This window comes from Syngnathus acus, chromosome 1, assembly GCF_901709675.1.
Source record: "Syngnathus acus chromosome 1, fSynAcu1.2, whole genome shotgun sequence".
In the NCBI taxonomy this organism is placed as follows: domain Eukaryota; kingdom Metazoa; phylum Chordata; class Actinopteri; order Syngnathiformes; family Syngnathidae; genus Syngnathus; species Syngnathus acus.
Genome location: NC_051087.1, coordinates 6,315,523 through 6,342,722, shown reverse-complemented (window position 1 = coordinate 6,342,722; position 27,200 = coordinate 6,315,523). Strand labels below are relative to the sequence as shown.

At 41.2% G+C, this 27,200-nt stretch overlaps 2 protein-coding genes across 5 annotated transcripts in view; one reads left to right on the top strand and one right to left on the bottom strand.

Annotated features, from left to right (window-relative positions):
• Positions 1 to 5,007, bottom strand: part of zcchc7 (zinc finger, CCHC domain containing 7) — a 28,634-nt gene extending 23,627 nt beyond the window's left edge. Inside the window, exons 1-3 of the mRNA XM_037270780.1 lie at positions 4,901 to 5,007; positions 2,679 to 3,260; positions 2,406 to 2,595 (exon numbers count right to left, since the gene is read on the bottom strand). Of these exons, the coding sequence (XP_037126675.1) occupies positions 2,406 to 2,595; positions 2,679 to 3,185 (697 nt within the window). The 5' untranslated portion in view covers positions 3,186 to 3,260; positions 4,901 to 5,007. The remainder of the gene's footprint in view (positions 1 to 2,405; positions 2,596 to 2,678; positions 3,261 to 4,900) is intronic.
• A 5,204-nt stretch (positions 5,008 to 10,211) lies between these two features.
• Positions 10,212 to 27,200, top strand: part of pax5 (paired box 5) — a 39,656-nt gene continuing 22,667 nt past the window's right edge. For 2 of the 4 annotated variants that reach the window (XM_037255524.1, XM_037255508.1), the window contains exons 1-5: positions 10,212 to 10,633; positions 21,661 to 21,826; positions 23,656 to 23,853; positions 24,447 to 24,511; positions 26,409 to 26,534. In XM_037255524.1, the coding sequence (XP_037111419.1) occupies positions 10,582 to 10,633; positions 21,661 to 21,826; positions 23,656 to 23,853; positions 24,447 to 24,511; positions 26,409 to 26,534 (607 nt within the window). In that variant the 5' untranslated portion in view covers positions 10,212 to 10,581. Of the gene's footprint in view, positions 10,634 to 15,294; positions 16,281 to 21,660; positions 21,827 to 23,655; positions 23,854 to 24,446; positions 24,512 to 26,408; positions 26,535 to 27,200 lie in introns of those variants that run through there. The other 2 variants (XM_037255533.1, XM_037255516.1) reach the window with 1 other exon arrangement.

Below are 27,200 nucleotides of genomic sequence, written 5' to 3'. Positions count from 1 at the left end.
CCATTGTGACTGTATTTGCACTGCAGCCTGGCACGCCGGTTTCGAACCCAGAAAGTTCCAAAGCTACAACAGGCCCATGTTAAGGCATCAGACAGCAGGTTGTGGCAAAAGAACAAATTCAAACGCATCCCTGAAACCCTGGCTCGTGTCAAAGATGACAAACGGGAGAGATAAGTATGGAAAACACCCTAAAAACATAAAAATATGCCTCTTTCCTTTCAATTCACCACAAGCGCGCACTCACTCTCACACAAAAAGCCTCGTACAAAATTGGTGAGCACTTACCACAACTGGAGGGGCAAAAGGAAACAAGAGAGTGTGACCACTGACGGAGAGTTAACCACTTATTCAAAGTTTAGCTTCAGCCCACTCCCCTCCTTTGCCCCAGATTCATTCAGGGCACGCACACCTCTTAGGGTACAAGCCGGATTTTGGGGAGGTTCGGTTTTGTTCCCCCTGGTTGCCTTTGGATGCAGATTGGCCATGCTCTTCCCATTTTTACTCACTTTTACTCAAGGTTGGAGGGAGAGGCTAAGTTAAGCAAATGTCATTTGAAAGCCATGCAGGGAAGAGGTTAAGGCATACAAATACTATTCGGCACACTGCGCATACCTGTTACACGCAAACGGACAAAATACGAGCACAATAATTGCTTTCAGAAACCGACACCCAAATCCAAAGTCAGTAGCATCACTAAAACTACCTCGTATCTAATACACAGCCTGCTCCATTTGCATAGTTGAACTCCACGAACCATCACGCAAACTCATCGATGGTCCTAGCTTGAATGGCGCGCCCAGCAAGTCATATTTTTCTGGCGGATATGCAAGAATGCAAGTATACGATCTCATAAATCAATCTTGCAAAGCTTCACGTGAATTCAATTTTTGGATGGCCAAACATAGGAATTCAGCAAAAGTAACGATGGTGGCTGCAGAAGAAGCAATTTGATCAGAACTTCCGCATTTCTTCATTAAAACAAAAAGCAAAGAGAAAAGTGTCTCTCACAACACTTACAGGCTACCTTGGGGGACTTCAGCTCAAGGATTAACACAATAATAAGCTGATTATAAAAAGGGCTCAATGTTTTGCAAATATTTAGCTACCCAAAGAAATTACATTGGGGGAACATTAGCCTCCTGGATCCTCAATTTAATTTCATGATTAATATCGCATATAATGGCAAAAGGAGCAATTCTTCTGTGACAAATGCATCAGCTCAAGACAAATGAGGCTCGTCCATGAAATTTCTTCACTTTCATTCCATTTTGGAAGGCAAAAAGCACCACACCCTGTCTCGCTCACTTTTGAGACCCCTTTCAGGGCACACATGAACCCCCATGTGCAGACATGAGGTCAAGCTCCAAAGATCACAGAGAAGACCCAGACGACACAGTGAGGAAGCCAGCCAAGAGGAGGGGAGACCGGACCTCTAAAATCCTCCTTTCCCCCCCCCCCAAAAAAAGCAGGCCCAAAGTCTCAGCTACAGGCGCCCCCCTTTACAACGCCTGTGTGCGGAAGTCAGGGAGCACTCTTGCAGAAACATCAGCCCAGGGAAATTCAAATGAGGAAGAAGCGGTGCAAGAGACAGAGGGAGGGAGAATGGGGGGAGACAGAGAGGGAGGACAATAGTAAGGAAATTGGATAAAAGAATGAGATGGGGGCGCCGTAGGTAGGAAGGAGGGGGGGGGGATTCGGCGGGGTCGGCTTGGAGCGGTTGCTGAGGCTGCAGGTTAAGATAATGTGAAGATCTGAAGAGATTTGCGCCAAACATTTTTATTCATTTTTTGATTACTCCCACCTCTCCCGACCCCCCCCCCCTTACCTTCTCCTTTGATGCTCTTGTCTCTCCGTTTGTTTGTTTTTGGCATTAGTGGTACGAGTGTGCGCGAGTGTGCGTGAGCGTGTCCCATGCATGCTGATGAGAGGTAGAATATTTTAGAAAGACAAATAAATTCGCACGAGCCCGCCACGTACATATCAATACATGATGCACAGCAACATATTAAGATGCATCAAAGAGGAGAGCAGCTGACTGGGACAGCACAGCGGACGCAAAGCGCTTACAAATTTGCAGTCAAAGATGGTACAAAAACAAATCCTAGACTCTTTTTTTAACTGCCTGCAAAAGGCAACATTTCTTCGTGCATAAAAGCAGACATAGACTGGAGACGACCAAGTTGAGCTGGCAATTTTCCACCTTTAAAGGCAGTGTCAGAACTATACCAGAGGCAGGATGGCAGTTATGATGTCATGTGTAATTAGACTAAAATTTTGCCCACTGTTTGTCATTATAGCTTTAGAGTTGTCTTATTTTCTGAATGAGCTGGGCCGCCTATGACCACAATAGAATACAATGAGTCTAAGAAACAATTCAGCCATAATAACTATGCACATCCACACACCTGCATTGCTGCCAGTAGAACCTTCCAGGTTGAGTTCAATGGAATGGTCTCCATGCTGGTTGCCTTGACCCAGGATCATCCAGTTTTCCACAAGGTAGGAATCAGTGTTGGATGAAAGCGATGATTCTGAACCAGATTCAGAGCTGTTGGAATCCAAAGTCACTGGATCATTCGCCTTTTCACGGGGTGTCTAGAAAAGAGGATTGAATTGTCCTTTGGTATATTCAGCGGCATTAAATCTTATATTAGCCACTTGACGGCGAGTTAATGTACCTTTTTGACCAAGGTGGGTGTCAGCGTTTGGCGTACATGGCTTCCCTTCAATGCGCAAACTCCTTTGTCATCGTCGTCGTCGTCATCATCAGAAGAGTAACTTTCAGAGATGGTTATAACATCAGAACTTGAGTCAATGACAATAACCTCCTCAAATTTTGGCAATGGTCTATGAACTTTAGGGACACTTTTTCCCTTCTTCTTTTTGACCTGCTTCTCAAACTTGTTGCATTGCTGCTGCACTTTGACAGGACTGGATGATGGTGGTCTGGTTTTGGTTTTAACTTCTACGTTAACGGCCGTCTCTGTAGTCTTGTCAGCCGCATCAATCTTTTGTCTAGGCTTGTCCTCTCCATCTTCCAACTCCAGGGTGTTGGAAGAGTAGTGGAGCTGACTGTAGAGGTGGAACTCCAGCTCACTGATGGCATCTGACGCCTCAGATTCAGCCCCATCTCCCCCGTAGAGATTATCCTCCAACACCTGCCGGTCCTGGTAGCTGCAGTACATCACCACAAGGGAACACCCGTACACAGGCGCTCAGATGCACGGATGCACACATGCACACTGCCCAGAACACTTGTACTATGAAGAAAAAAAACAAGCACACGCAAGAAAGGTGTCATAGTTCTTATTTCACACGATGAAAAAAAAAATGAGCACAAGCTAGAAATGTGTCAGTTATTTTCTTAAACCATTTTTGGTTCACAAGCATTTACTACACTTGCATGTGAGTTAGGGTTATGTCATGTGCTTTGTGACACGCTGCACATGTGTGTTTTGCTTTCGATAATAAAATTCAATGTTTTGCGGTTTTAAACTATGCAGTGTTTAAATAATTCTTTTTTACTTCCATTTCTCATTTTCAATGGAGAACAAATATTGAAATCCAAAATGATTATGTTCAACCTTTGAGAGTACATTGCACAGTTTGTGCAAAATTTAATGGGACAACTAAGTGACAAGAAACAGTTCAACATGTAATCTACAACAGAGTTCCTAAAAGTTCATCCATCCACTTTTCCGCAGTCAAAAGTGGACATTTTTAGTTGCCCTGGTCGAAAACTATTATCTTCAGCGCTTAGGAACAAGAGTTCAGAAGCTGACATCAATTACAGGACAAACTTTGGTCTTGGTTCTGAAATCCATGTGGGCTTGTTAACCAAGCTGAGGAGAACACGGTCCAGTTCCACTCTTCCCTCTTGTTTTAACTTGTTTGGGGGGTTTTGTAATCATAGCTCCCGAGCAAAGAAACACATCCTGTCAATTGATGGACAAGAACAAATCTGCCGGCCTAGGATAATAATTATGTTAGAAGTTAATTTGCACAATCTCTCTTGCGTGCACACGAAAAGACAGTGGACTGAGAAATGGTACTGGCCCATTGCCCTGTCTAGTCCAGCGTGTCTGCACCATGATGGCTGGAGATGATTGGCCTCTCAAAATGACCACCGGCTGCAGAAACGCCACGCTAGGTTGTCACAAGCCGCCCACGGGGATTAAAAGGACAGAAAAGAAGAATCTCAGCCAATCTCTGCAAAACCGTCTGCTCTGTACAAAAGTTGAGCGGATCAAAGAAACTGTAATCTGGTCAAAACTAGGACAACAATTGTAAAATTAAAATAAAAGCATTCATTAAAGCAGAAGCAATTAAAATGATGGTAGGACTGAAATCCGATCACGAGGATGGCATAATAGTATAATACTAAATCGCTGGTAAACTTGCCTGCATATGAAGTTAACATGTTGACATGTTGCAGCATCACTTATTGTACAACAACGTATGTATGTGTGTTGAACTGACTATTCGCGCATGGTATACACACATCCATCCGTGAAAATGCTCAACATTAGCAAATACTAAAAGATTCGCACTCTTTTAAACGTGCATGGCAGCAGCCTCAGTTAGCAAAATGCTAACTACCTGCCAGCCGCATTGTAGCGTATGTTGACTCGCTCATACAGCGATTTCAAGTAAAGCGAAACTCACACAAAGGCCGGTTACCATTTTGCTGATAAATAAATTAAATGTACTGGACTTTAATTGAAAAAACATTGACCGGTCTGGGAATCAAGCGTTCTTAAAGTTGTGCCCACGTGCTCGAAACAGCATAGCAGGATGTAAACAACAAGCATATCGGTCACGAAAAACTATCAATGGCTGCGGGTGTGTCTACATCATGATGACGTAGTTTGATTTATACATTACACTTCCACGACCTTACCTTACTGTCCCAAATTGACGCGTCTGCGCTCACATATACAATAAAATCTCCACTTCAGCGAAACTGAGACGCGAACATGGACTTCCGGGTTGATTCGCCGGAAAAGAGGTTGGCCAACCAGAATACGTTTCACTGCCGGGCCAACACTCACTCGAGATTACCGGCAGTTTTGCAAGGATGCCAGATAAACTGCAACGTTAAACTGGCATTACTCTGTAATAAATTAATATATTTTGAATTGTTATAATCATTTTTAATTGTGTATATTTGAACGTTTGTTTTTGTGTGTGTGTGTGGGGGGGGGGGGGGGGGGGGGGGGTCACTTTACGTTTGTACGTCAAATTACAGAGAAAATGAAACACTGACATTTTACCCAAGTTTGTGAGTTTAATTTCTGTGCTTTTCTGTCACCATTAAAAATGTCAAAGTACGTTGCCGCTAAATAATACTGCTGATAACAGTAATGCAAGTTATATCAACTTCCAGCGGAATATATTTGTTCTCATATTATTGTGCAGCGTTTGATTATAGAAACATCCCCATTCAAACTGATGTTGTCATGTTCTGCTTTTGCAACAGTCAAAACCCAGCCCAATTTCATCTTCCTCCAAATATGAAATGTCACAATGTGCACAAGACCCTCGCTGTGTGCAGCCATGTCTGAGCAACAGCTCTGAATCCTCCAGCCGGCGCTGTTATTGCACGTTGATTGGAATGGGAATCTATATGTAAATGTACTTCAACAGACGACCTATCGCCATCAGTCATATTTATAACAAGGTGAATGCAGAAAAATTACACCACCCTGACTTTCATGACAGTGCTGCATTAGCATCCGCCACCTCCTCTCTTTTATATCAAGAGAATAATTGCAAAGTCTGTGTCTCCAACTATGGGAATCACTTTCATAATAGTAGTGAAGAATGGTAGCATAATAAGGATTCAGGAAGTGAATGCCATCTGATTCTTAAGGTGTCTCCATGCGTGTCAACACAGGAAAGGCCATCACTGAGTTGGATTATTTCCTTCCAAAGGTTAGACTGCACATATATGTTCACTATCAACTCTTTCAGACTGTCTATGTCTGCACACACACTTCTAATCCTGCATCTGCTTTGTTTTTGGGAGGTGCATATTGTGGGAGGAGGGAGTCTGCGCCGCCTCTGCTCCTCATATCTCCCTAAATTGGATGCAGGTTCGGGATGCCTGACTGCCTCAGTGAAATTGTGATGTGGCTGCCTGATTTAGACTTCCATGCATTTGCTGGTATTTACTATTATTATTTTAGAAAAGGTCGGGGACCGGCTGAATGGAGGCATCTGGTTCGGTAGTTCATCTCTAAGTGCGTGGACCAGTGGAGTGTTAAAGATGGATGGAGTGTCCGGGACAGGGATTTAAAATCCCCTGATTTCCAATCAGACATTTGAGGAGAATGGTTCTGCCTGATGAATGATCTTTATTGGGGAAAAGGAGTTAAAAGAAGCATGTCATTGCTCTCATTTGTTGGTGTTTTTGCACACCTTACACTGTATGGCTCCCACTACCCGTTGCTGTGGCCAAGACATGAAATGTGTCCTCCTGATTTATTGCCAATATTCTGAAGCTGTTTGTCATTTGTTTAAGAAATACATCAGTGTGATGTCGAGAAAGGACCCAACTGGAGCTTCGGGTATGCTATTGCATGGAGTCATTCGTTGTGATGAAATGTTGATGATGGCTTTTACTGTTCTCAAAATAAAACAAGCTTACCTTTCTAAATTTGGAGAAACTCTTGCTGCAATACATCCAAAATGATTGAAGTCGAAGAATTACAAGAGCAACACATTAGCTTTGCAGCACAGTCGCAGCCCAGTTCAACCGGCTCGGTTTAGGTCGGTAGTTTTTTTCTTTTTTTTTCAGCAAAAAGTATGAGCGCAAAGTTGCTTTAAAAAACATACTGCAATAAAAGATTACATTTTTTTACACAACCACTCTTATCAATTAAATTACTTCTTTTCAATGTCAAGTGCAAACTATCAGACAGTAGTAAGAAAATGCTCCATGTAGAAGGAGTTTGACACCACCTTTCCAGCGCATGCAAGGCCTGTGGCTGGTGCCGACTTGTGACAAAAGCTCCATCTGCACTCACACAGTCACACACACTTGTACTTCTTGATGCCACAACACCAAATATAAAACAACCTTCAGAGCAGCCTTGTTGGCTCTTGTTGAACGGTCACGCTGAAATGTATACCTTTACATATAAATGGCTCGGTGTCATGTTGTGTCACCTAATATTTCATGGACAAACAATGTGTCCAATTGCTCAATCCGCCCTGCTGCCCTTAAGCCGCCTTCGACAGAATAGCCACGGCAACGGCAAGCCTGGGCTGCAAGAAAGGGAATCTTGTGTTGTTACACACAAGTGCCACTCTGAATTACATCCTGGGGATGTTGAGGTCATCTGGGCGGAGAGCAGACACACGCCACACACAAGATGTCACCGAGGTCTTCAAATAAAGTTAGTTTCATAAACATAAGGGGGAAAAATTGGATTATCTGACACAAAACGGAAGTATAGTTTTGTTACGTTCACGCTAAACAATTCCAAAAGACAAGTCTGCTGGCTAAGATTCAAAGTGAACAATGGACTTCCTTTTTTTTACAAAAGTAGGGTAAAGCAACAAAAAAAACACCTTTATCCTAAAGAGGGAGATGAAATTAGACCCTGTTGGCCAAGCAATGAACTTTCTGTTAGTTCGCACATATAGACACAAAACATTTAAGATAAAAAGCTACATCAAAAACTTTGCCTTTTCAAACAACGTGTAGTTTTGAATGACAGACAAGCATAAACTATATTTATATTTTTACATTTACAACAAAATGTTACCACATGAATAAACCTACTGATAAAGAAATACCTCTCAAAATAGAGCATGGTCACACCAAAATTACAAACACAATACTGAATACGTGAAGGCAGATCTTTGTGACTTTCCCAACTCGCACTCATTTCACTTTTGTATTAAAAGTAAATTTGTCGCACTTTTCAATGCATTTAATCAGGCTGGTGAACGTCCCACACCGAGACACCGTGCACCTTCCTTTGTGTTTACGTGTTTACTTATTGACTCACCCTTTAATGCGATTCTTTCCGGTTCCGCTTGGTCACAGCTCGGGTCACCGATCACAAAGCACCCCCCACCCCCACCACCACACACACACACACACACACGCGCACTATCATGCCTCCTCAACAGCACCCCCGAATTAATTACATTAATTAGCACAAGGATGAAAGACAAACAAGTGGTTTTTAATTACTTAAAACGATTCCCAACTCTTTTTTGTTTGTTCTTTAAGGGGATCCAGTGCATGCAAGCAGCTAAAACCAAACTGTGGTCATTTTAATATATCTATATGGTGTAATAATTACTACTCCCAAAAAGTGTAGAAGAACTTTTCTGAAGAGACAAAAGCATAATAATATGAAGATAAAAATACAATGATGTATTAACAGTAACACGCTGAGTTCTACTCTTGCAATAATAATAATAATAATAATAATAATAATAATAATGACACTGGTGGAATTAACATTAAATTACAAGACGGTGCTTGATTGTCAAGTAATTAAATTCTCAATTTTTCTTATGCTGTGTGCGTGCGTGCGCGTGCGTGCGTGTGCGTGTGCGTGCGTGTGTGTGTGTTGGAGGGTCTGCACTTTGCAATAAGCGTGTGTGACAATAAATATACTCAATCTGCTGTGAGGTGAGAAAATGCACTAAATAATCCACCGTTGTCATGCTCATGCATACAATTTGATATTTTGGGGGTTAAGAAATAAAGATGGCAAATCACGTTGGAGTCATGCTCTCACGAGGTTTGGTCCAATAGTTTCAATCATGTCGATGTCGTCTAATCATTCTTCAGTAAAATGTAACACAATATCAGTTTCAGCAGGTTACCCAAAAATGTTTCTGTAAAAAAAATACAGATGTAAATCAACACAATTGTACTATAGATTTTTGATAAATAGCATAATCTTACCGCGTTTCCTTAATTAATAAACTAAAATGTATTTTGATGTGTTAGGGATGCTCAAAAAATAATGTGCCAGGGTCTCTGTTGGCAACTAAATGGACTGACGTGTGTCTGCGCTTTGTTCCACGCTCAATTGTTTCCGGTGCGTGCGTGAACCCTGACACCCGACCTGCAGACCTCCAGACAAGTTCGACATGTGTAACATCGTACACAGAGCCGCGTTTTATGTTTTGGGAATCACATGCTTCCCGCACAAAGCAAAATCTGCTTTCAACGCCTGTAGTCTCAAACTGAAATGTTTATCCAAGTGCTTGATCATATTTACCACTTTCCGTTATCTGTTCGTACAATAATCGCAGCGAGGGAAAAAAAAAACTTAACAGTCAGGATTCATTTTGACCGCACTTTTTGTTCTTAAGCAACTAGAAATACTCAACATTTCACAAGTACATCTTCGATATTCTTCACGCACTATAAATAAAGCTGTCAATATGAATTAGAAGTACACACACACAAAAAAACTGGTCTAATCCAACAGTCTGCATGATCCGTTATGTTAAACTACACAGTATATGTGTTAAAAAGGCCACCTGAACAAAAATGAGCAAATTTCCATAAACGAATGAAAAGAACAACCTGTCAAACATTTAAACATACAATATGTGCGTTAAACCCATTCCACCGTTGCGTTTTGGCCAAAGGTATTGTAACTGACACCAGTTTTGCATTTCGATTTTTTTCTGTATTGTTGTAACTAGCAGTTAGAATTACTTTTTAGTTTTTCTATTTATCTTAATTAATTACGTAAGACACGATTTAGGGTTACAATTATATTGTTTGCTTTCGAATGATCAAATAAAAAATATTATTTGAAATAGCCTACTGAAGTAAAGTTAGTTTTACTTAAAAAAAATTATTAACGAGGCGAAAGTACAAATAGGGTATACATTATGCCAAATAAAAAACTTCTCTCTCCGAAGTTTTTCCCTTTTAAGTTAAAATAAGTAGGTCAGATGATTCCCTCCTTGTATTTATTGTATTTATTTCTGATCACGGATGCTTCAACTCTTTGTAAACTTTATGAATTTATAACGGGAGGGAAAAGGAGCAAGTTGAACAGACAGCTTGCAAACAAACTAAAAGTGAAACTTTGGTGCTCAAGTTCTGCACGCAAAGTTGAAGGTTTCACGTGCACACATTTGCGTTCGCAGACGCGCGTGCACGAGACCCACAGAGCCTATTGGTGTGTGCAGTTTAGTGCCAGCAAAGAGACAGAGGACATGAGCGCACATGGCGAGAACGGCTCTTCTTTTGCTCACTACACCCCCCCCCCCCTCCACTAGGACCCTCCTTTTTTCCACCTAAAGCGTTTAGTTGCAGCTGAGTGAACACTTGCAGGCAGTGCAATAAGGAGCGGAAGGGTCGAATTATTTCAACCTGCATTGCATCCCCTTCCCCCCCAACCACCAACTGTACACAGCTGCTGGAGAAAAAGAAGAGAGAGAGAGCAACAGTGTTACAAAGTCAAAGAAAGAGAGAGGGAGAGAGAGAAAGAGGAAAAAGAGAGAGAGTGAAAAGTGAGCAAAAACTTTTTTGTTCTTTTCCTTTTTCCCTCCCTCGCTCCACCCCTCCCTCTCCTCTTCTGAGTGTGTATCATGATGGACCCGCAAGGGCCCAGGAGACGTGCGCTGCGGCAGGGGAGAGCAGGTAGGCTCGCACTTCCATCTCACACCTTGTCTTCATTGGTTTTTGAGCAGGTGAACCCATGTGTGTTAACAGCAACGTGTTTCTAGAATGCTTTAAAAGTCGTTTGCCAAAGTGCTGTTGAGTTGTGCAACTTATGTGAACTATTGTAAAGTTTGGAGAAGTCATTCAAACAGTAAAAGGCTGCAATGTAACTCAAGTCAAAAGGTGCTAATCAAATTTGGGATTTTTTTTTAAAGCAAGATAGCCTACTACAAGTGGAAGATATTTTGCTGACCAGCTTGTTTTGTTAAATTAGGCCAAATGTTGGTCATGTGTGCTGGGAAGTTCTTCTGCAGGTGATATTTCAAAATTATGAAGTCATCAGCGGGCCATACTGAATTCATGATGAACGATGATGCTGTTATGAGCATCTCATCTATGGGTTCTACGTTTTGGGGCTTTTCATATAGTTCAGAGGTTTTATTTGCTCAGGTATGCTAAGATCCTCCTGAGGGCCATATATGGCCCATGTTTTGTAGTTTCTCCACCAGTTCTTCAAAGAATATTTTATTAGTGGATTGCTTTCAATGTTCCATCACTGAGTGTCTTGATTAAAGGAAAAACCTGTTGATGTCCAACATGTCATTTTAAAATGGACGCCACAGCAGATGAACCACGTGATTCTTGCCAGCCAATCTGTGAATAAATGAAATGATACCAAATTTAGGTAACAGAAGAGATACGCTTGTTTATCATTATTAAGAAAACAAACATTACTCAAGTTAAAACAAAAACTCTTGAACTTATTACAACAGTTTAAGGAAGTTTTGGAACTGTGGCACATGATCTTGTCTTATGTTGGTACGTTACGTTACATTACGTTACGTTACGTCATGTCCCCCAATTCTGGGTGGGGGCTAGCTTCATGGAGGTACAGTTCAGTTGTAGCTATTTAACTTTTAAGTACAAAATATTGGTGTTTAATCATTTAGAACAGTTTGCTTGTAAAACCTTATTTAGGTACAATTGTAATTGAAGATTAATGTGCAATACAATTTTATGGAATCATTATTAAGGTACAGTTTTTCCCCTATGTTCAAGCACAGTGTTCATATTCGAACAGAGCAGTATTACAGTGGTTTACTATAATATTAAATACGCTTTTTAGGGGGAGAAAAACGTCATAGTTCTATGAACACTTGGGCCTACTATGCTACTGTAGTTTAATTTTGGCCCTGATGTTCCTTTTTTGAGGCAGTCCTTGGTATTTTTAGTTTGAGAATCTTTGTTTCAAATTGGTTGGTTGTTTTTTGAATGGTTACATATCTTTGCTCCTTATTAAAAGAGGCTATTTTCACTCCACTTTTAAACATCCCGAAATATCGTAATTGGCTCCTGTGTGTTTTCCACAATGCAAGTAGTTCTGCTATATGGGTCTAGTTATAAAGCAGCAGGGTTTCTAGATCGACACAATCGACCTCAGTATGGCATCCAGATGATAGCACATCATTTCATATCCACGCCTGCTGCTCTGTATTGATAAAACGTCCTTTGGGCTGTGGACGAGTAAGCCTCATTATTGTTTCTCATCATAATAGGTTGATGGACAAGTACACAGAAAATATGTCACTTATAGCAGGCGTTATACTTAATGAACAGTGATAAATGAGTAGCCTATACGCTCAAATTATGCCACAATTTTCAGTCTTTTAAAGTATATAGGCTTTAGCCACCCAAAAAATATTTAAGGAAAGAGAATATAAGTGACTGGATAATAACCGCTGAGGAAATCATACTTTTTAGGAGGCCCTCCCTGTTGACTGCTGCAGTCATAAGGGCCCAGGGCCTCTGCTAGCAGCCTCTCCATGAAATACGTGATCAGGGTGCAAAGAATTCAGTGAGCAGCCTCAAACTGGCCTTGCGTAAAAGTGTGACATTCATTCTAGATTACGGCGAGGATTTTTTAAATGGATATGTTCACTGATGTAATACGACGTTAAGGTCTAAAAGGAATTCATTAAATAGATGTCATCAAGGTTTGGCAATAGTTTTACAATGTCATTTTTTTTTAATCCAACATTTACTGATAAAACGGGAAATCAGGATTTTTTTTTAAGTAGCACAGAAGTGTAGTCACATAGAAATGTGATTTTGCGCTGGTCAAAAGTGTGTGTGCATGTGCGGGGTGGGGGTGGGGGGGGGACAGAGATGACCTCAAGTGCCCCTCAAAGTGCATGAGAGCTTGTGGTCAGGCCTCACTTGACTCCTCATTAGGTGCATTATCAGCCAACCAAGTCATTACAAATGGACCGATGAGTGTGATTTGCGAGTGCGCATGTGGCATACAATTTATTTGTTTATTTTTTAAAACATATTTATATTCTAATTTTAAACATATTTTGCACGCAAAATGAAATCTAAGAGTTGAGATATATACGAGGGGGCTTTCTCATTATGTTGACAGCCATGCGGGCGTGTAATAAACGAGCTTGGTGGAGTTAACATGCGCTATTAATTTTTCATTGCTTTTTCGTTTCGAGGCTCGGGCGCAAAAAGGCAAAACAGTCTTTCACGCTGGATGGATGGAGGGAAGGAAGAAAGACACTACAGCATCGCCTCCAATTTGCCTCCCAATGATTATCACGACCACATTTCTTCTTACTAATGTTTAAAAAAGTCTAATCTCCCCCTTCCCTCCTCCGCGCTCCCCTTTCCAACACTGAGAGGTAATGAAATATGGTAATGTCTGCAGGACCCCGGATTAAAGACGTCCCACCCTGATGGAAGTTTTCTCCAAATTTCCAAGCCTAAAGCAACAACAATTTGTATACATGATTGCTTGTTTGGCTGTTTTTAATTGCCTTTGTATTTAATTTGCAAATGAGAGTCATGTGATGAGAAAGTGCATGTTTTGTGGTTCCCAAATCTGTACTACAAACTGCACAAAAGGACACAAAGTTGGGGAAAAAAGGAGATATATAGTATATATTTACGTAGATATACTGTCTTTTAATAAAATACAGCCTGTCGTCATTTTATTTCAAGCATTAAAATGATAATTATTTAACCTTAAAACATAATTGAAAAGTCTCTCTAAAGTAATGCGATTTTGAGTATAAAATTCAACATTAATTTGATTATTTCTATTCAATATGTGGCCTAAATAAAAAGGGCCGTCCGTACGCAAATTGCGTGCACTTGTAAACGCCTAAATTACCCAATTTAGTCTTTTTTTTTTTATCAGTGCCCCTTCTCTACGGACTAAACAGACAACTATTGTTTAACACGTGCGCAAAACATTTTATAATTCACAGTCAAGAAAATAAAGATCAAATGTAAAATGTAATGTTATGACCAGAGAAACATTAAAACATTGTTGTTTTCTTGTTGATTATGTGCATTTTTTTATGATGATGATGATGATCAGAGGAATTACAAAATGCAATCACATAATCGAATCAAGTGATGCCATGTTATTACTTTCGTATACGTATTGTGCGAATGTACTTGCCTAAGTATGTGGACAAGTCACTCATAGTTGAACGCCCCCTGGTGACTCTTCTAGAAAGCACACACAAAAAAACATGTTTTCTGAGAAGAAAAAAATATATATATACATTTATTGGAAAGCATATTTATTTTAATTTGACTGCTTGCGTGTTTGAGTTATAGGATCAGAAAGCTTGCAGACACCAATAACTATCGGGATAAACCAAGACATTTATTGATTGAACATGAAGTATTCCGTATTCCTAGACATCCCAGGTTGGGTTGCCTTTTTAATAAAAAATAATTATTATCAAGTATCTTGGTGTTGTCAATAATAATTCGGGGAAGATTGTTTTAGCTGTGCATATGCTCATGAGGCTGATGGAGAATAACAGAGAAAGTGAAATGATTAGTTGTCTAGAAACAGGAAGCACATGGAAATAACCATTTTCTAATTTGGCTCACGCTTAAGGCTATTTGTGTGCTTAATATTACACGACCGAGGCTAAGATATGCCTTAGAAAATCAGGTGGGACGAACATTTATTGAATCTCCTTTCTCTCCTCTCAGTTTGCTGCGATGCTGGATAATTGCACTTCATTAAAAACGATGCCCGTTTGAATCCGCAATCAGCTAATGGGATGCTTGTTTTATGCCTTAGATTCTTCTCAAGCTAAAGATTTATAAGGTGTAATATTAACGACAGGCCAGTCTCTTTTACTGTGCTCCCAGAAACATGTTTATGAATGACATATTTTATGGAAACTACAATCTTTCGTCATAAAATCGTCGTAATTAAGAGTTTAATCTGTTTTGAATAATTGTACTCAGACATCATAAGACCTCGCTGCAACAAAGCTTCATTTTAGTAATACTTATTTAATTAGATATTTAATATTGACACGGATAACTTGAGCGCAAATGCCCACAAAAGCGTGAGGTTTGTACGTGGTTAATTGAAATTAAACGTAAGACGGCATATGACTCCCTCACCAGGGAGGGGTGAGGCCGAGCTCATCCATTGGTTAGGGATTAAAACAAGCGTAAAGCCTCATTGGCTCTCAGCATTATCGTCAACCAATCCAAGCCACGTAGAGCCCCGCCCATTCTACTCAATGTTGGAGTGACGCCGTTGCGGCTCTCGCGTTCTGATTGGCTGGGAGGCGGCTGAGTGACAGGCAGCTGGCCGGCGGCTGGACGCCAGGCTTCCAGGGGGTTGCGAGCGCGGGCGCTGTCCGCAAGAGAACTGGTCCTGAAACGCGGGGGTGCACTAGCAAGCAGCCGCTCTCTCGGTGGATGCTTCGCTATTTTCGACACATTTAAAGCACCTCATCCTGCCCCTCCAATGTTTTGGGGTTTGAGCCAAGAGAAGAAACTCCTTTCCAACTCGTGCGGGACAGGGCAGCTGGAGTTGGGCAGAGAATCGCTTTAAAAGCGGGGACGATTCTGAGCAAGTGCCTCGCTTGTCCTTTTTCCTTACGAGTTCGTTGGATATGACACTCGGACGGGGGATCGCTCACTTGCCATTTCGAGCTTTATTGATGAGACATCACGCAAGACAGGAATGGAAGACACAACTATTTGTGGATTTGTGACATTTGCAGTTAATGAAACAGATTTTTGATTTGTTTTTGAGTTTTTTGTTTGTTTTCCTTGTGAGACTAAGCGGAGAAAGTTGCGCCAAAGGTGGACCTGCACGACCGGAGACCTGAGCCCGCGGGGGCCAGGGAGGTCTTTTTAAACATTTTGAAACACTTTTGACATGTTTTCCGATTTGGCATGAACGCCGTGAATATTAGCCGAACATTTTAAAGGATGAGTGTCATTACCGTTCTTTTTTTGACCGACTGTCGCAGCTCGTCCCACTGAGGACAGAATTTTGACACCACTTTTTTCGTTGAGATACAAATATTTTAAATATTTTTTTAATTTCTCAATGCTTCATTTATTTCACTTCAGCTGTGGACAGTAACAAGCGAACGAAACAAACAAAAGTAGACTTCGTCTTTTTCTTTTTAAGGGAACTACTTTGCATCAACCGGAGGTCTATCAAATAGAGGTTGGCTCAAGTCTGCACTTTTTCTTTCTATCTTTTTCTTTCTTTTTAAACCGGGGCCCTCGAGCCCCACCGCCCACATGGAGATCCACTGTAAGCACGACCCATTTGCGGCTATGCACAGTAAGTTTATCATTTAATTTTCTTATTTCTTGATTTTTGCATGCTCCCTCCATGCAGAAAAATACCAAGCTACACGGGCGCCATTGTAAAGCAACCTATTTGGTGCGCTGCAAAAACTATATTTTTTCCTTATTATCCTAAAAGTCTTAACCTAATGACGTTTATATATATATATATATATATATATTATTTTTTATTCAAATGTTGATATAGTTTTAAATTATTTGGCAACAATATGGGGGGAAAAGCTCAAAACATTTAGTGAACATTTAATAATGACGTAGCTGTTTTTCTTTAATTAAATTAAATTTTTCTGGAGTGTGTACTTAATTAATAAGACTTAAATTTACACTTAGACATCAAGCATGTTTCAATTGTTGACCGCACTTTCCTTTCAAAGGAAAGAAGACGTCGTTGTTGGGGGTGGGCGGTCAGAAAAGGGAGAGCGAGAGAGAAAGAGAGAGAGAAAAGGGAGTGAGGGAAGTGAAGAGCGGTTGTGTGAAGTCCATTGTGCTTTTGCATATAACTTGGATGGACAAACTGAACACGCTGCAGGTGCAACTGCATGTGGTCTTTGCATCAGAACGAGAATGGACGTTGTTGGTTCCCCAGTGGTGGGAACCCCCCTGCTCGGCCTCATGCAGGCATCTATAGCGCCATAGCCATTTATCAATCAGATAATAAATAAATTGATAAGTAGTTTGTTTTTTATTTGCACTGCAGAGAGAATCATTAATTTACAATAGACATGTTTATTAGATGGTTGCTTGCAGTATAGGGGAGGGGAGTCGCGGTTTGTAATACTTTGGTTGGCCTATTTTGTTGGTTTTTTTGCAGTAATGAATTGTCCGGTGCATGGGTGCACGTTAATATATACCACATAGTTAGAACACAAATATGTCAAAAATCTTAAAGGTACAGCCTAAAATCAGACGGAATTGTTATAAAACATTGAGTACACATTTATTTGTATCGTTTCTTTGGGCTACTGAATTATACATAAAACAATTTAAAATGGTTTTGTCCCGGTGATATAATCCACCAATATTCTGTCTCCTCCAACTTTATTTTGGAGTTATAAATATCCACCAAACCTATTTTAAAATCACAATGTTTGGACTTTTCATTTAAATGCCCACACAAAGAGTATAACAGGCATTTAAAAGCATTTAATAGATATTGCATTCATTCATTTATACCACCGGTGAATCCCGGGGAGAAGCGTATTATGTGAATCACACACACACGCACACACACGCATACGCGCACACACACGCACGGAAAAACACGCGCGCGCACGCGCACATCAAACGGCTAGAACAAATCGTGTTTCTTCTCACAGTAGTTGGCCCAAAGTCAATTATCCGCGGCGCTTGACGACAACAGAGAAGTTCTGGGACGCTTTAAAACGATTACATCTAAAAATGTCAAAAGACAGAGTGAGAGAGGTTGCAATGAATCAACTTAGACGCGTGGAAATGTTTTTTTGGAAGTGTGTGTCTGTGTGCGTGCATGGGTGTGCATTTTCTTAAACGCTGTTGGTAATATGTATTAGTCTCAGGACAATCTCCTTTTTTTCTATGAACATTATATAAGCAGCAATTTCATCTGGCATATGTATGAAAGCATTCTTGAACCGATCCAATAGCTTGGAACATATATGTTCGATTTAAAAGGAACTGCTGCTGGTAATTGTGATGATAATGAGCTGAATATTGTAATGTTAAACATGCTTGCATCTTAAGTATGCATGGGTGTTTGGTGGCCTCATATATATATATATATACGTATATATAAAAAATATATACTATATATATATATACACACAAAACATCGCACACATGCTGTAACACTTTTGTTTTTATTTTCTAGACCATAAATCATCCATAATTAGCCACAGTGAATGACTCAATGGCGTTTTTTTCTTTGCGAAAAAAACGACCATAGCATGCAGAATAAAATTAGACGAGAAGAATAAAATTATATAAGGAAATTTGGCTTGCACGTCACATATCTACACAGTGTTTGCGCAACGAAATTCACCTCATCAGTATTCTCACTGACAAAATCGCAAACAGCCCTGCAGCCCAGTTTCTTTTTTCTTTTTCAAAAACCGAAAAAATAAGGTTAGTTTGTTGCAATTTTTCAGGCTTCAGGCTGTGACAGGCAGTGACACAGAGGAATGTGGCAGGAAAAGAGAGACAGAGAGCCTAATGGACCTTATTTTCTGGATGGGGGAGCTTAATGTATTCTTCTTTATCTCTGTTATTTTCTTTCCTCCTCCGGAAACGGTGAATCAATCAAACATTTAAGGAGGTGCTTTGCTCCCAAGTCAGCTCCTATAAAGGATATATAAATGAAAATACAACAGGGATGCATAATGACTCCTGGTCCCCAAGGCTGGCAAGCTGGCCGGTTGTGTCCCCTCTGATTCTTGCAGGATAGAAAATGAAACTGCTACACGTGCCAAGAGTTCCTCCCTCTCTTGAGGTTCAAGCTTTTAGAGGAAGACCTTTTAGCCAATAGCCCAGATTTGGCAAAAATCTTTGTATCTAATTTGCAACAAAACCTCCCCAGCTGCCAGCTGTGATTGAATTCCTGAAAGCAAGTAGTTAATTTGTTTGGTCAGTGGCTTGAAATGACTTGGCCAATCTGTCACAGTTCGAAATATCAACCTCTAATTTACAACAGAATGTTGATTTTGGAAGTAAAAGCGTGGCAAAGTAACGAGCACACGAGCATTATCAAATGGTGAGCACACTTTATGGAAGTTTTGTGCTATACAGTAATAAACATGCTCATTTTTTTTTGTTAAGGCAGTTGACCATCTCAAGATGTTACCCAAAACATTGCTTGTCCGGTTCTTAAAGTTTTGACGATGGTGACACTTTCAGACTTTAGCAAATTCATTCACTTTCTTAATATTTTATATTGGAAAATTGATGCAGAATTGAAACTTGAACGTCAAGCTGTAAATCACAGGACGGATTGTGTTTGAATTGCAGTTGTGCGCGTCCAATTCATTGTGTTTTTAAAATTCCCCCTCCTAGCTGTGTTTAGAGGATAGAGAAATAAAATATGGACACATAACCCCAAAATCTCCACTCCGAGAATAGTCTAATGCAAACAGTAAATACCTAGCTAAGTGAATAAATAGTTATCTGGAGTTTGTGTGCGTGTCGCTCGGCAGACATTCTTCCCATTTCTATACAAAGCAAGGTTTTTTTATGGTCCAGCTCAGATAGGAAGAGTGAAAGAACCCATTTCATTTGCTCTTATCTGAAAGACGAGGCGAGAGAGAGAAGCAGCGGGAGACTTGTGTGCACACAGCAGGTTGCAGCAAAGTGGGCTTCTGTGGAAGAACAAATCATGACGAGATGAGGCACGGATGGCTTTTTACAAGTTAAGAATCAAACACAAGGCATTACTTTGCAAGCTTTGATTTGTTCAGATTGCAAAACAATTTCAAAGAGGGGAAATAGAATTGTAAAAGAAATGAGCTACTGGTGATATTAAAAGTAACAACAATAAAAACTGAGCAATGTTGAGGTGCTACAACATTCTTAATTGTCACACAAAGTAGTAAAAGTAAAATATTGTAAATTAACAAGCACCTTAAGCAGGAAGTTGTGGCCTTTTCAATTTCTCATGCCTCTTCTTCTTTTCTCCCATTTTGCATCTCTCAACAGAGACAGTTTTTTGACAGAAAAATGAAATGTTTTGATGCTATTTAAGATACGCTAACATCATCGTGACTTTTACAGTAGAAGTTTCAGTGTACTTACAGTGTGTTTGGGAAATGGCCGTCAACAGACTCTTGCATTGCTGGAACATGCCTTCAAGAATTCCGTTGCTATAGATCAGTTGGTTTGATATTATTGTATAAAGAAAAATGGTTAAATAATGAAGGATACTGTTACCCTCCAAGGCTGAGGATAAGAAACTATTATGATGAGGAAAAGAAAACTCCCCGGGGTTTCACAAGAAGCCGGCTGATCATCATAATACTGCTGATGATTTCAAACAGAAGATTAAAAAAAATGTGTTCTTGATCGACTGCCCCGATTTGGAAAGACCTTAGAGAAGATCTAAATGTTTTGATATCCCAATTTGGTTAGCAATACCTTTTTTTTTTGGAGTTGTAGTTCCCACGTGTCAGCATTCCTTAACCTGGTAGTGACGAGCAATGCTGGTTAAGGCCTTGACGGATGCGACGTTGCTATCTTTGGGAAAAGTGATTGCCTTTTAAACTGTGGCAGCGGGGCATCTGCATAATGACTTTTCTTCTATCTAGAAAGAAATAAAGCAAGGAGGGAAGTGAAATAGCTTTGTTTAATTTACAAGCACAAGACGCTGCAGACTTTCTCGTTGCATTTATCCCTCATGTGCAGATGTGTTTGTTTTGGCGCCTGCTGTGTGTTTACTTTATGGGGATGCAGAGAAGAAGAAAGATGTGGTCAGGTTCAGGGGAGGGCTTTGTATTTCAGGGGGTATCCCCCTGCAGGGGTCATGTATTTAAAATCTATTACCCTCACAGCTAGGATTAGAGTGTGCATGCGTGCGCGACTATGTGTGTGTGTGTGTGTTTCCCCGGAAGACACAATCACTATGGTAATATAAAAGCAGTGGATTACAGAAATGCTGGATTGCCTTTTGGTGCAACATATACTGTACATGAACATATTGTTGGGGAGAGGCGGAGACGTTGTCCTTCGTACATTTGTCGTGGCACTCATGCATGTTGGATTCATGTCAGCTGACTGTTGTTATTGTTGGCTCTGAATTAAATGATATATTTAGAGGTGCAATTGAATGAGAATCAATAGAAGCGCTATTTAAAATATTTTATTGTCAGTTTAGCAAACTGCACATCCTGATAGCGATTTCTAACAGTCAACTATGTTCAATAGACAAAACTCCAATTGACAGTTTGTCAACGCCAGTCACTTGGCGGAGGTCTGCCTTCTACATCCTGGATGTCATTAGAAAGGAAAGAAGTTGTGGTGTTTTATTCCAATTTGTTTCTATTCTGTCTCTTTAAACCGTCTTCCCTCAAGGGAATATTATTGGCGTCACTCAGACCCCCGTGGGTCAATAATTAATTGAAATCCCTTCATTTACTTGAAACTTAGCTTAGTCTGTTCTGGATAAAAGGAACAAAGCTAGTATTATGTTGGTAAGAAAGGATTTATTTAGGACATACGTATGCCTGAACTGTGTGTGTGTGTGTGTGTGTGTGTGTATCATTTGCAGTGAAATGTTGTGATGCAGTCGAGTTTGACTGTTACAAATTTAGTCATAAATCCTTTTAAATGTTCAGTGGCTCGTTCATCCATGTGGCTTGAACCATGTGACTTCAACTGTCTTTTTTTTTTTATAGGACATGGCGGCGTGAACCAGCTTGGGGGTGTATTTGTAAACGGCCGACCTCTTCCCGATGTTGTGCGACAGCGAATAGTTGAACTCGCCCACCAAGGTGTGCGTCCCTGTGACATCTCCCGCCAACTTCGGGTCAGCCACGGATGTGTCAGCAAAATACTGGGAAGGTATGGAAGACACGTATGCGCCGACACACGTGACTTTTGAACTCTGCAGTTATTATATAAAGATAATCAAGTTATTGAGAGTTTGGATCGTCGACGCTGATGCTATAGTGTCTCTGCTGCCAAGTTGCCAATTCCCTGAGCTTGCAAATTTCCACTGCCATCATCTCCTACTTGCTTTGGGTCTTGTTCATTTCCTTTTATACTGACTCACATTTCTCCTTTTCACCTTCTTCTCTGACGACTCTTTCCTTCACCTTTAAAAAGCCAATTTCAAAAGTAAATCCCGGGTCGTTCCGTCTGCCAGAGAAGAAAGGGGCACAATGCGAGGGAAAGATTCATCACTTTTTGGAATTAGCATCAAAATGAAAGTGGCACCATATTTCAGCACCACAAAATATAGCAAAAGGAGAATAGAGACAAGGATGGGGCAAGAAGGGAGGGGGGCGTGCTGAAGAAGAAGTGAGGAGAAGTAAAAAAGGAATTAGAAACGGAGAGACCATTTGTGGTGGCGGCAGGGAAGGATTAGCCACAGCGACCCTCAGCTATATCAAAAAATGTGTTGCTCATTGTTCTCCCTTGCTTCTTTTCTCTCCCTCTCTCTTGCTCCTTCTCTCAGTCTCCCCCAATCCCTCTCTCCCCCCTGTCCTGGCCGTTCAACTCACTGAAGCGTTACCGTGAGAGGTGGGTGGGTGGGGGGGGGGAGGAGATCGAGGGATGCAAGGAAGGAGAGAGGCTTGTTTTATCCTCTTCTCTCTGTCTCTCCACTGCCGGCAGAACAAAAACACCAACTCTGCCTCCTTGTTTGTGAATGTGTGTGTGTCTCACATCGCTGCAGATATCAATAACCATGCTCATTTATTCACCAATGATTTGCCTGTGAATAATTTAAATTGTTTTCCACTAGAAAAGAGATTGTTCCTTTTCCTTTAGCAATGTTTAAAGTCCAGCTGTGGAGAGTGAGAATGGGAAGCACGTGCGCATATACAAACACACACATGCACACACACACAACAGGGAACTACACACTTAAGGAAACAAACATCACGGAAGGGATTACTCCACCGAGCAGTTGCGGTGAGAGAGAAAGAGCAGCAGGTTTAAGACTGAGTGACAGCTTGCATCCACACACAGCATCCCCCCCTATTCTGCAAGCAGGGTAGTGCATTAGCTGTCCTCCGCCAGTCCCCCAGCCCACCCGCATCCCACCTGCCCCTTGCGCATGCAAATACATTCAAGCTGGAAAGAAAATTCCTGGATCTCTCTGTGCGAGCGTGTCTGTCAGTGTCACCCCTCATCTTGCATTTGACTGTCAGTCAGTGTGATACGCAGTCACGTCAAATGCGCCTGAGGTCACGCAATTTCATATATAACTGGAGTCAAAACAACATTAACTGAATAAATGGAGGTTTTGTGTCACGCAAAAAAACAGGATTCAAACCACAGCATCTCAGTGAACATTTTTGTGTGTTTTTTGTCCCATTTTATGTTTTTTTTTTTCACAGAATGGATACAAACACTAACATATCTGGGAAATTATTGCAATGTAGCACTAGCCTAGCCACAAAAGTAGTGCATATAAGTCTCTGTCCGGGTGTTTGCGCCGTTGTGAGCGTGACCACAGCCAACTAGCTTCCCGGCCAATGAAAGTGGCTTCTCTCATTCCCTTTAAAATCAGTCTTTTGCACTGTTTTCTGGAGTCCTCGCTAAAGATCGAGCATGCAAATATCTTCAAGGAGATGCCATCTCTGAATGAAATGTGCCCACTGCTATTGAACAGACTTCAAAATCTCGCATCATGACCAACACAAGCTTCCTCCCTGCTTTCCCAGGTACTATGAAACGGGCAGTATTCGGCCCGGTGTCATCGGGGGATCCAAACCAAAGGTTGCTACGCCCAAAGTGGTCGACAAGATTGCCGATTACAAACGCCAAAACCCCACCATGTTTGCCTGGGAGATCCGAGACAGGCTCCTGGCCGAGAGAGTGTGCGACAACGACAGCGTGCCCAGCGTCAGCTCCATCAACAGGTACTAAAGTGTGTGTGACAACTATTTGTGTGTCCTAACTTTACATCAACATAACTGCAGTGACAGTAAGTGTCTAGCAAGCAGCTTGTTGTGTTTATCTATTTCTGGGACAGCCTAGCTAAGAGGCCCCGGGTCTCCGTGTGTATGAAGTAGCTGCAGCTCAGTGGTTCAACACCACCATACAATGACAAGGCTCTCCCTTGAGCATGCACGGAGCCCGAGAAAAGGGAGGGACAGTGAAACAGGAGAGAGAAGCGGTGAGCAAAAGAGGCAGACAAAAGGGAGGAATAAGGGGACACAAAAGACGAAGGAGAGAAAGGCAAAGGGAGGGAAGATGGGGACAGGATGGAGAGGAGTTAAGGAGGAAAGGGAAAGAGGAAGAAAGGGGCTTGCATGAGCAGCCAAGCAGGAAGTGTGAGGCCCCTCTGCCATGTCAGCCGGCCGCAAGCCTCTCGGCGAACACACTCGCATGCTCACACACAACGTGGCTCCCACGACGATCGTGTTCTCATGTCCTTGATGCCTCCCTCTCTCTTTCACACACACAAATCACCACTTCACACACATTCACGTCTGCTTTCTCCTCCTTGCAGGATCATTCGGACCAAGGTTCAGCAGCCACCGGGTCAAACGGGCTCAGTAGCGGCTCACAATTTAGGTAGGTCGCAAACCTGCTCTTGTCTGTCAAAGCACTTTTTACAGCAGCACTGATAGTATTTGGATGTCTCGCGTGAAAGTAAAAATTAATTGATACTTTCTTATTGTAATGAGTGTTTTATTTACATAATTGTTGCCATGAATAGAACGTGCAACATTATAATAGCCCATCATTTCGGTATAGGATATTCGAAACAGAAAAAAATATTAAATATTGCACAGTAAAAAGTCTTTCACAACAGTTTGAATGTTGAAATAAATAGACCAACTATTTTTTGCACCCGTTTAAAAAATAAGGTTGCAAATAATGATTCTTTTAGTAATGGGTTAATCAGTGAAGTATTTTACCGATTAATCAATGAATCATCTAAAAAGCAAAACATGTTTTTATTTCCACCCTCTTGTTGCAAAACAGGATGTTCATTCAAATTGACAGCTGGTTTGGTTTGAGGATGTCAGAAAACAATCATTGTTTTCAAAAGTAAAAAAAAAAAAAAAAAAATTTGCAAAAACACAGCTAAAGAACCACACAAAAATAAGTATTAAAGTATTTTTTTGGCCCCTTTAGTTCACCATTCTTCAATTTTTGACTAATTAAAGTAACATTACCTGTGATACTGTGTCATTTCCCACGAAACTAATCGTCACACTGCATAAAGTTGAGCGATGACGAGAATCTAAATGACTATCGTGTCAAATCATGCCAAAGACTGAAACATCCTGTACTGCACGAGCATCACTGACTATCTCACTTGAAAATAAAAATGAAAGCCTTTCTTTCCCCCTTCCGTCATTCTCAGAACCGGATTGTGTTTCAGTGTCTCTCATATCTTCATAATCACGCATCGTCTATTAATCTAAATTAATTTCATATGCACGGCTTGCCGGCTCTTCCTTTTGCACACAAACACGAATACTACGCACATACTCACAAGCTTGCAGATTATCCAGATAAATGGGTTCCCGCTCCCAGGTGGAAAATTGAACATTTCGATTTGCAGAATAAAAGCATTACAGTCAGATAAAAAAAAAAAAACAGTGGAGAGGAAAAGAAAAGGAAAATCAGATAATTGAAGTGCTAAATCAACTGATAGGAAAAGGTAAGATATGCATTCATTATCATCTCCTTGTTGACAAAAGTGTGACAGAGTGGTGGGGGGCTTGATCCTTGGGTTTGTTGTGTGTGTGTGTGTGTTTGTTTGAAAACTTCCTCTTCTAGTTCTTGTTCTTCTGTGTTGTTGTGGGACGGGAAGGGGGGGGGGGGGGTCCGCTGAGAGGAAGGATTAGGATGTCTTCCTCCTCACCTTTCTGTCTCTCATGGGATACCATACTGTCACTCAGCCCCTTGCTTGCTCATAAGGGCACAGAGATAAGGAGACCAGGCATGAGTGACTGTATGTTGCATATGTGTGTGTGTGTGTGTGTCTAAAGAAACGACAAGTATGTTGTTGCGGTGTCGCCCGGCGAAGAACTTGCCCCCCCCTACCCCCTCGGGGCGCTTTAAGGCTACAGGGAGCGACAATTCTTGACAGTGCCCCCCTCCACTGAGTTTTTTTTGTGCTTCTGGTTCAGCTTCATGGACATGTTAACTGTGCAAAATGTTTAGAAAGAGAGTCGGGATTAAAATAATGTCACAAGTCAATGATGTTGACAAGGAATGGGGAAACACGAGACTAAAGTGGTACCTTGAGATATGCCGAATCCAATTTACAAGTTATTAGTTTTCTTTGTGGTATGTGAATATTTATTTTCACTTTACAGGGACTTTAAACCATTTACTGCATAATTTAGACAACATAGGGGGGGTTAAGGTTAAGGTTAGTGCCGCTAACCCGAAGCGCCCACATAAGATCTCAGAATGACAAACGTCCAACAACTAAAATTTTCTTTGCCGACAGCGACATCAGTGGCGGCTACGCAGGTCTCTGCGGTGACCAGCGACTCTGCCGGCTCTTCGTATTCCATCAGCGGCATTCTGGGTATCAGCTCAGCTGCTGATATTGGCAAGAGGAAGCGGGATGAAGGTGAGTTTAACTGGAATGTCTTTGCTTCCTTACTTATGCTTACTTATTCTGCTCACATATGTATTTTGACAAGTGCGCAACAAACATAAACACATTACAGATCGCCTCAGGATCTCCTTCATTTCCTTTCCAGTATAGAAATTCCAGTTGGGAATAGCTGCGCACATGACGATCAATGACAGATGTGTGTGCACGTGCAACACCTGAACACAACACCATACATCTTCATTCACAAACCCTGCTGGAGAGCCATTTAGAGGAAGTTTATTCATACGCTATTGATCCCACTCGTTTTTACTCTTGATCAATGTTGTACGCCTGTCAGTGGTGGTGGGAACGTGTGTGAGGCCGCTGGCGTACAGTACATGTTACTGTATGTTAATGAGCACGTGTGTGTGACTGTCTATGTGGTTCTGTCAATGGCATTAAAAAGCCATCACGCAGACAGACTCCTACGGTAAATGAGACAGGACCAGATGTCTGAACAGGGGGGTTCGAGTGTTGGCAAACACCACTGGGGGCTGCCATCCAACCCTCCCCCCCTCGCCCACCTCCACGCACAGCGCAAAACATTAGGTACACCTGCACAATCTAATGAGGTTCAGTACTTTAGCCATATTTAAAATTATGTCTTTGGAACAATAACTATTTTGAATACGTCAAGAA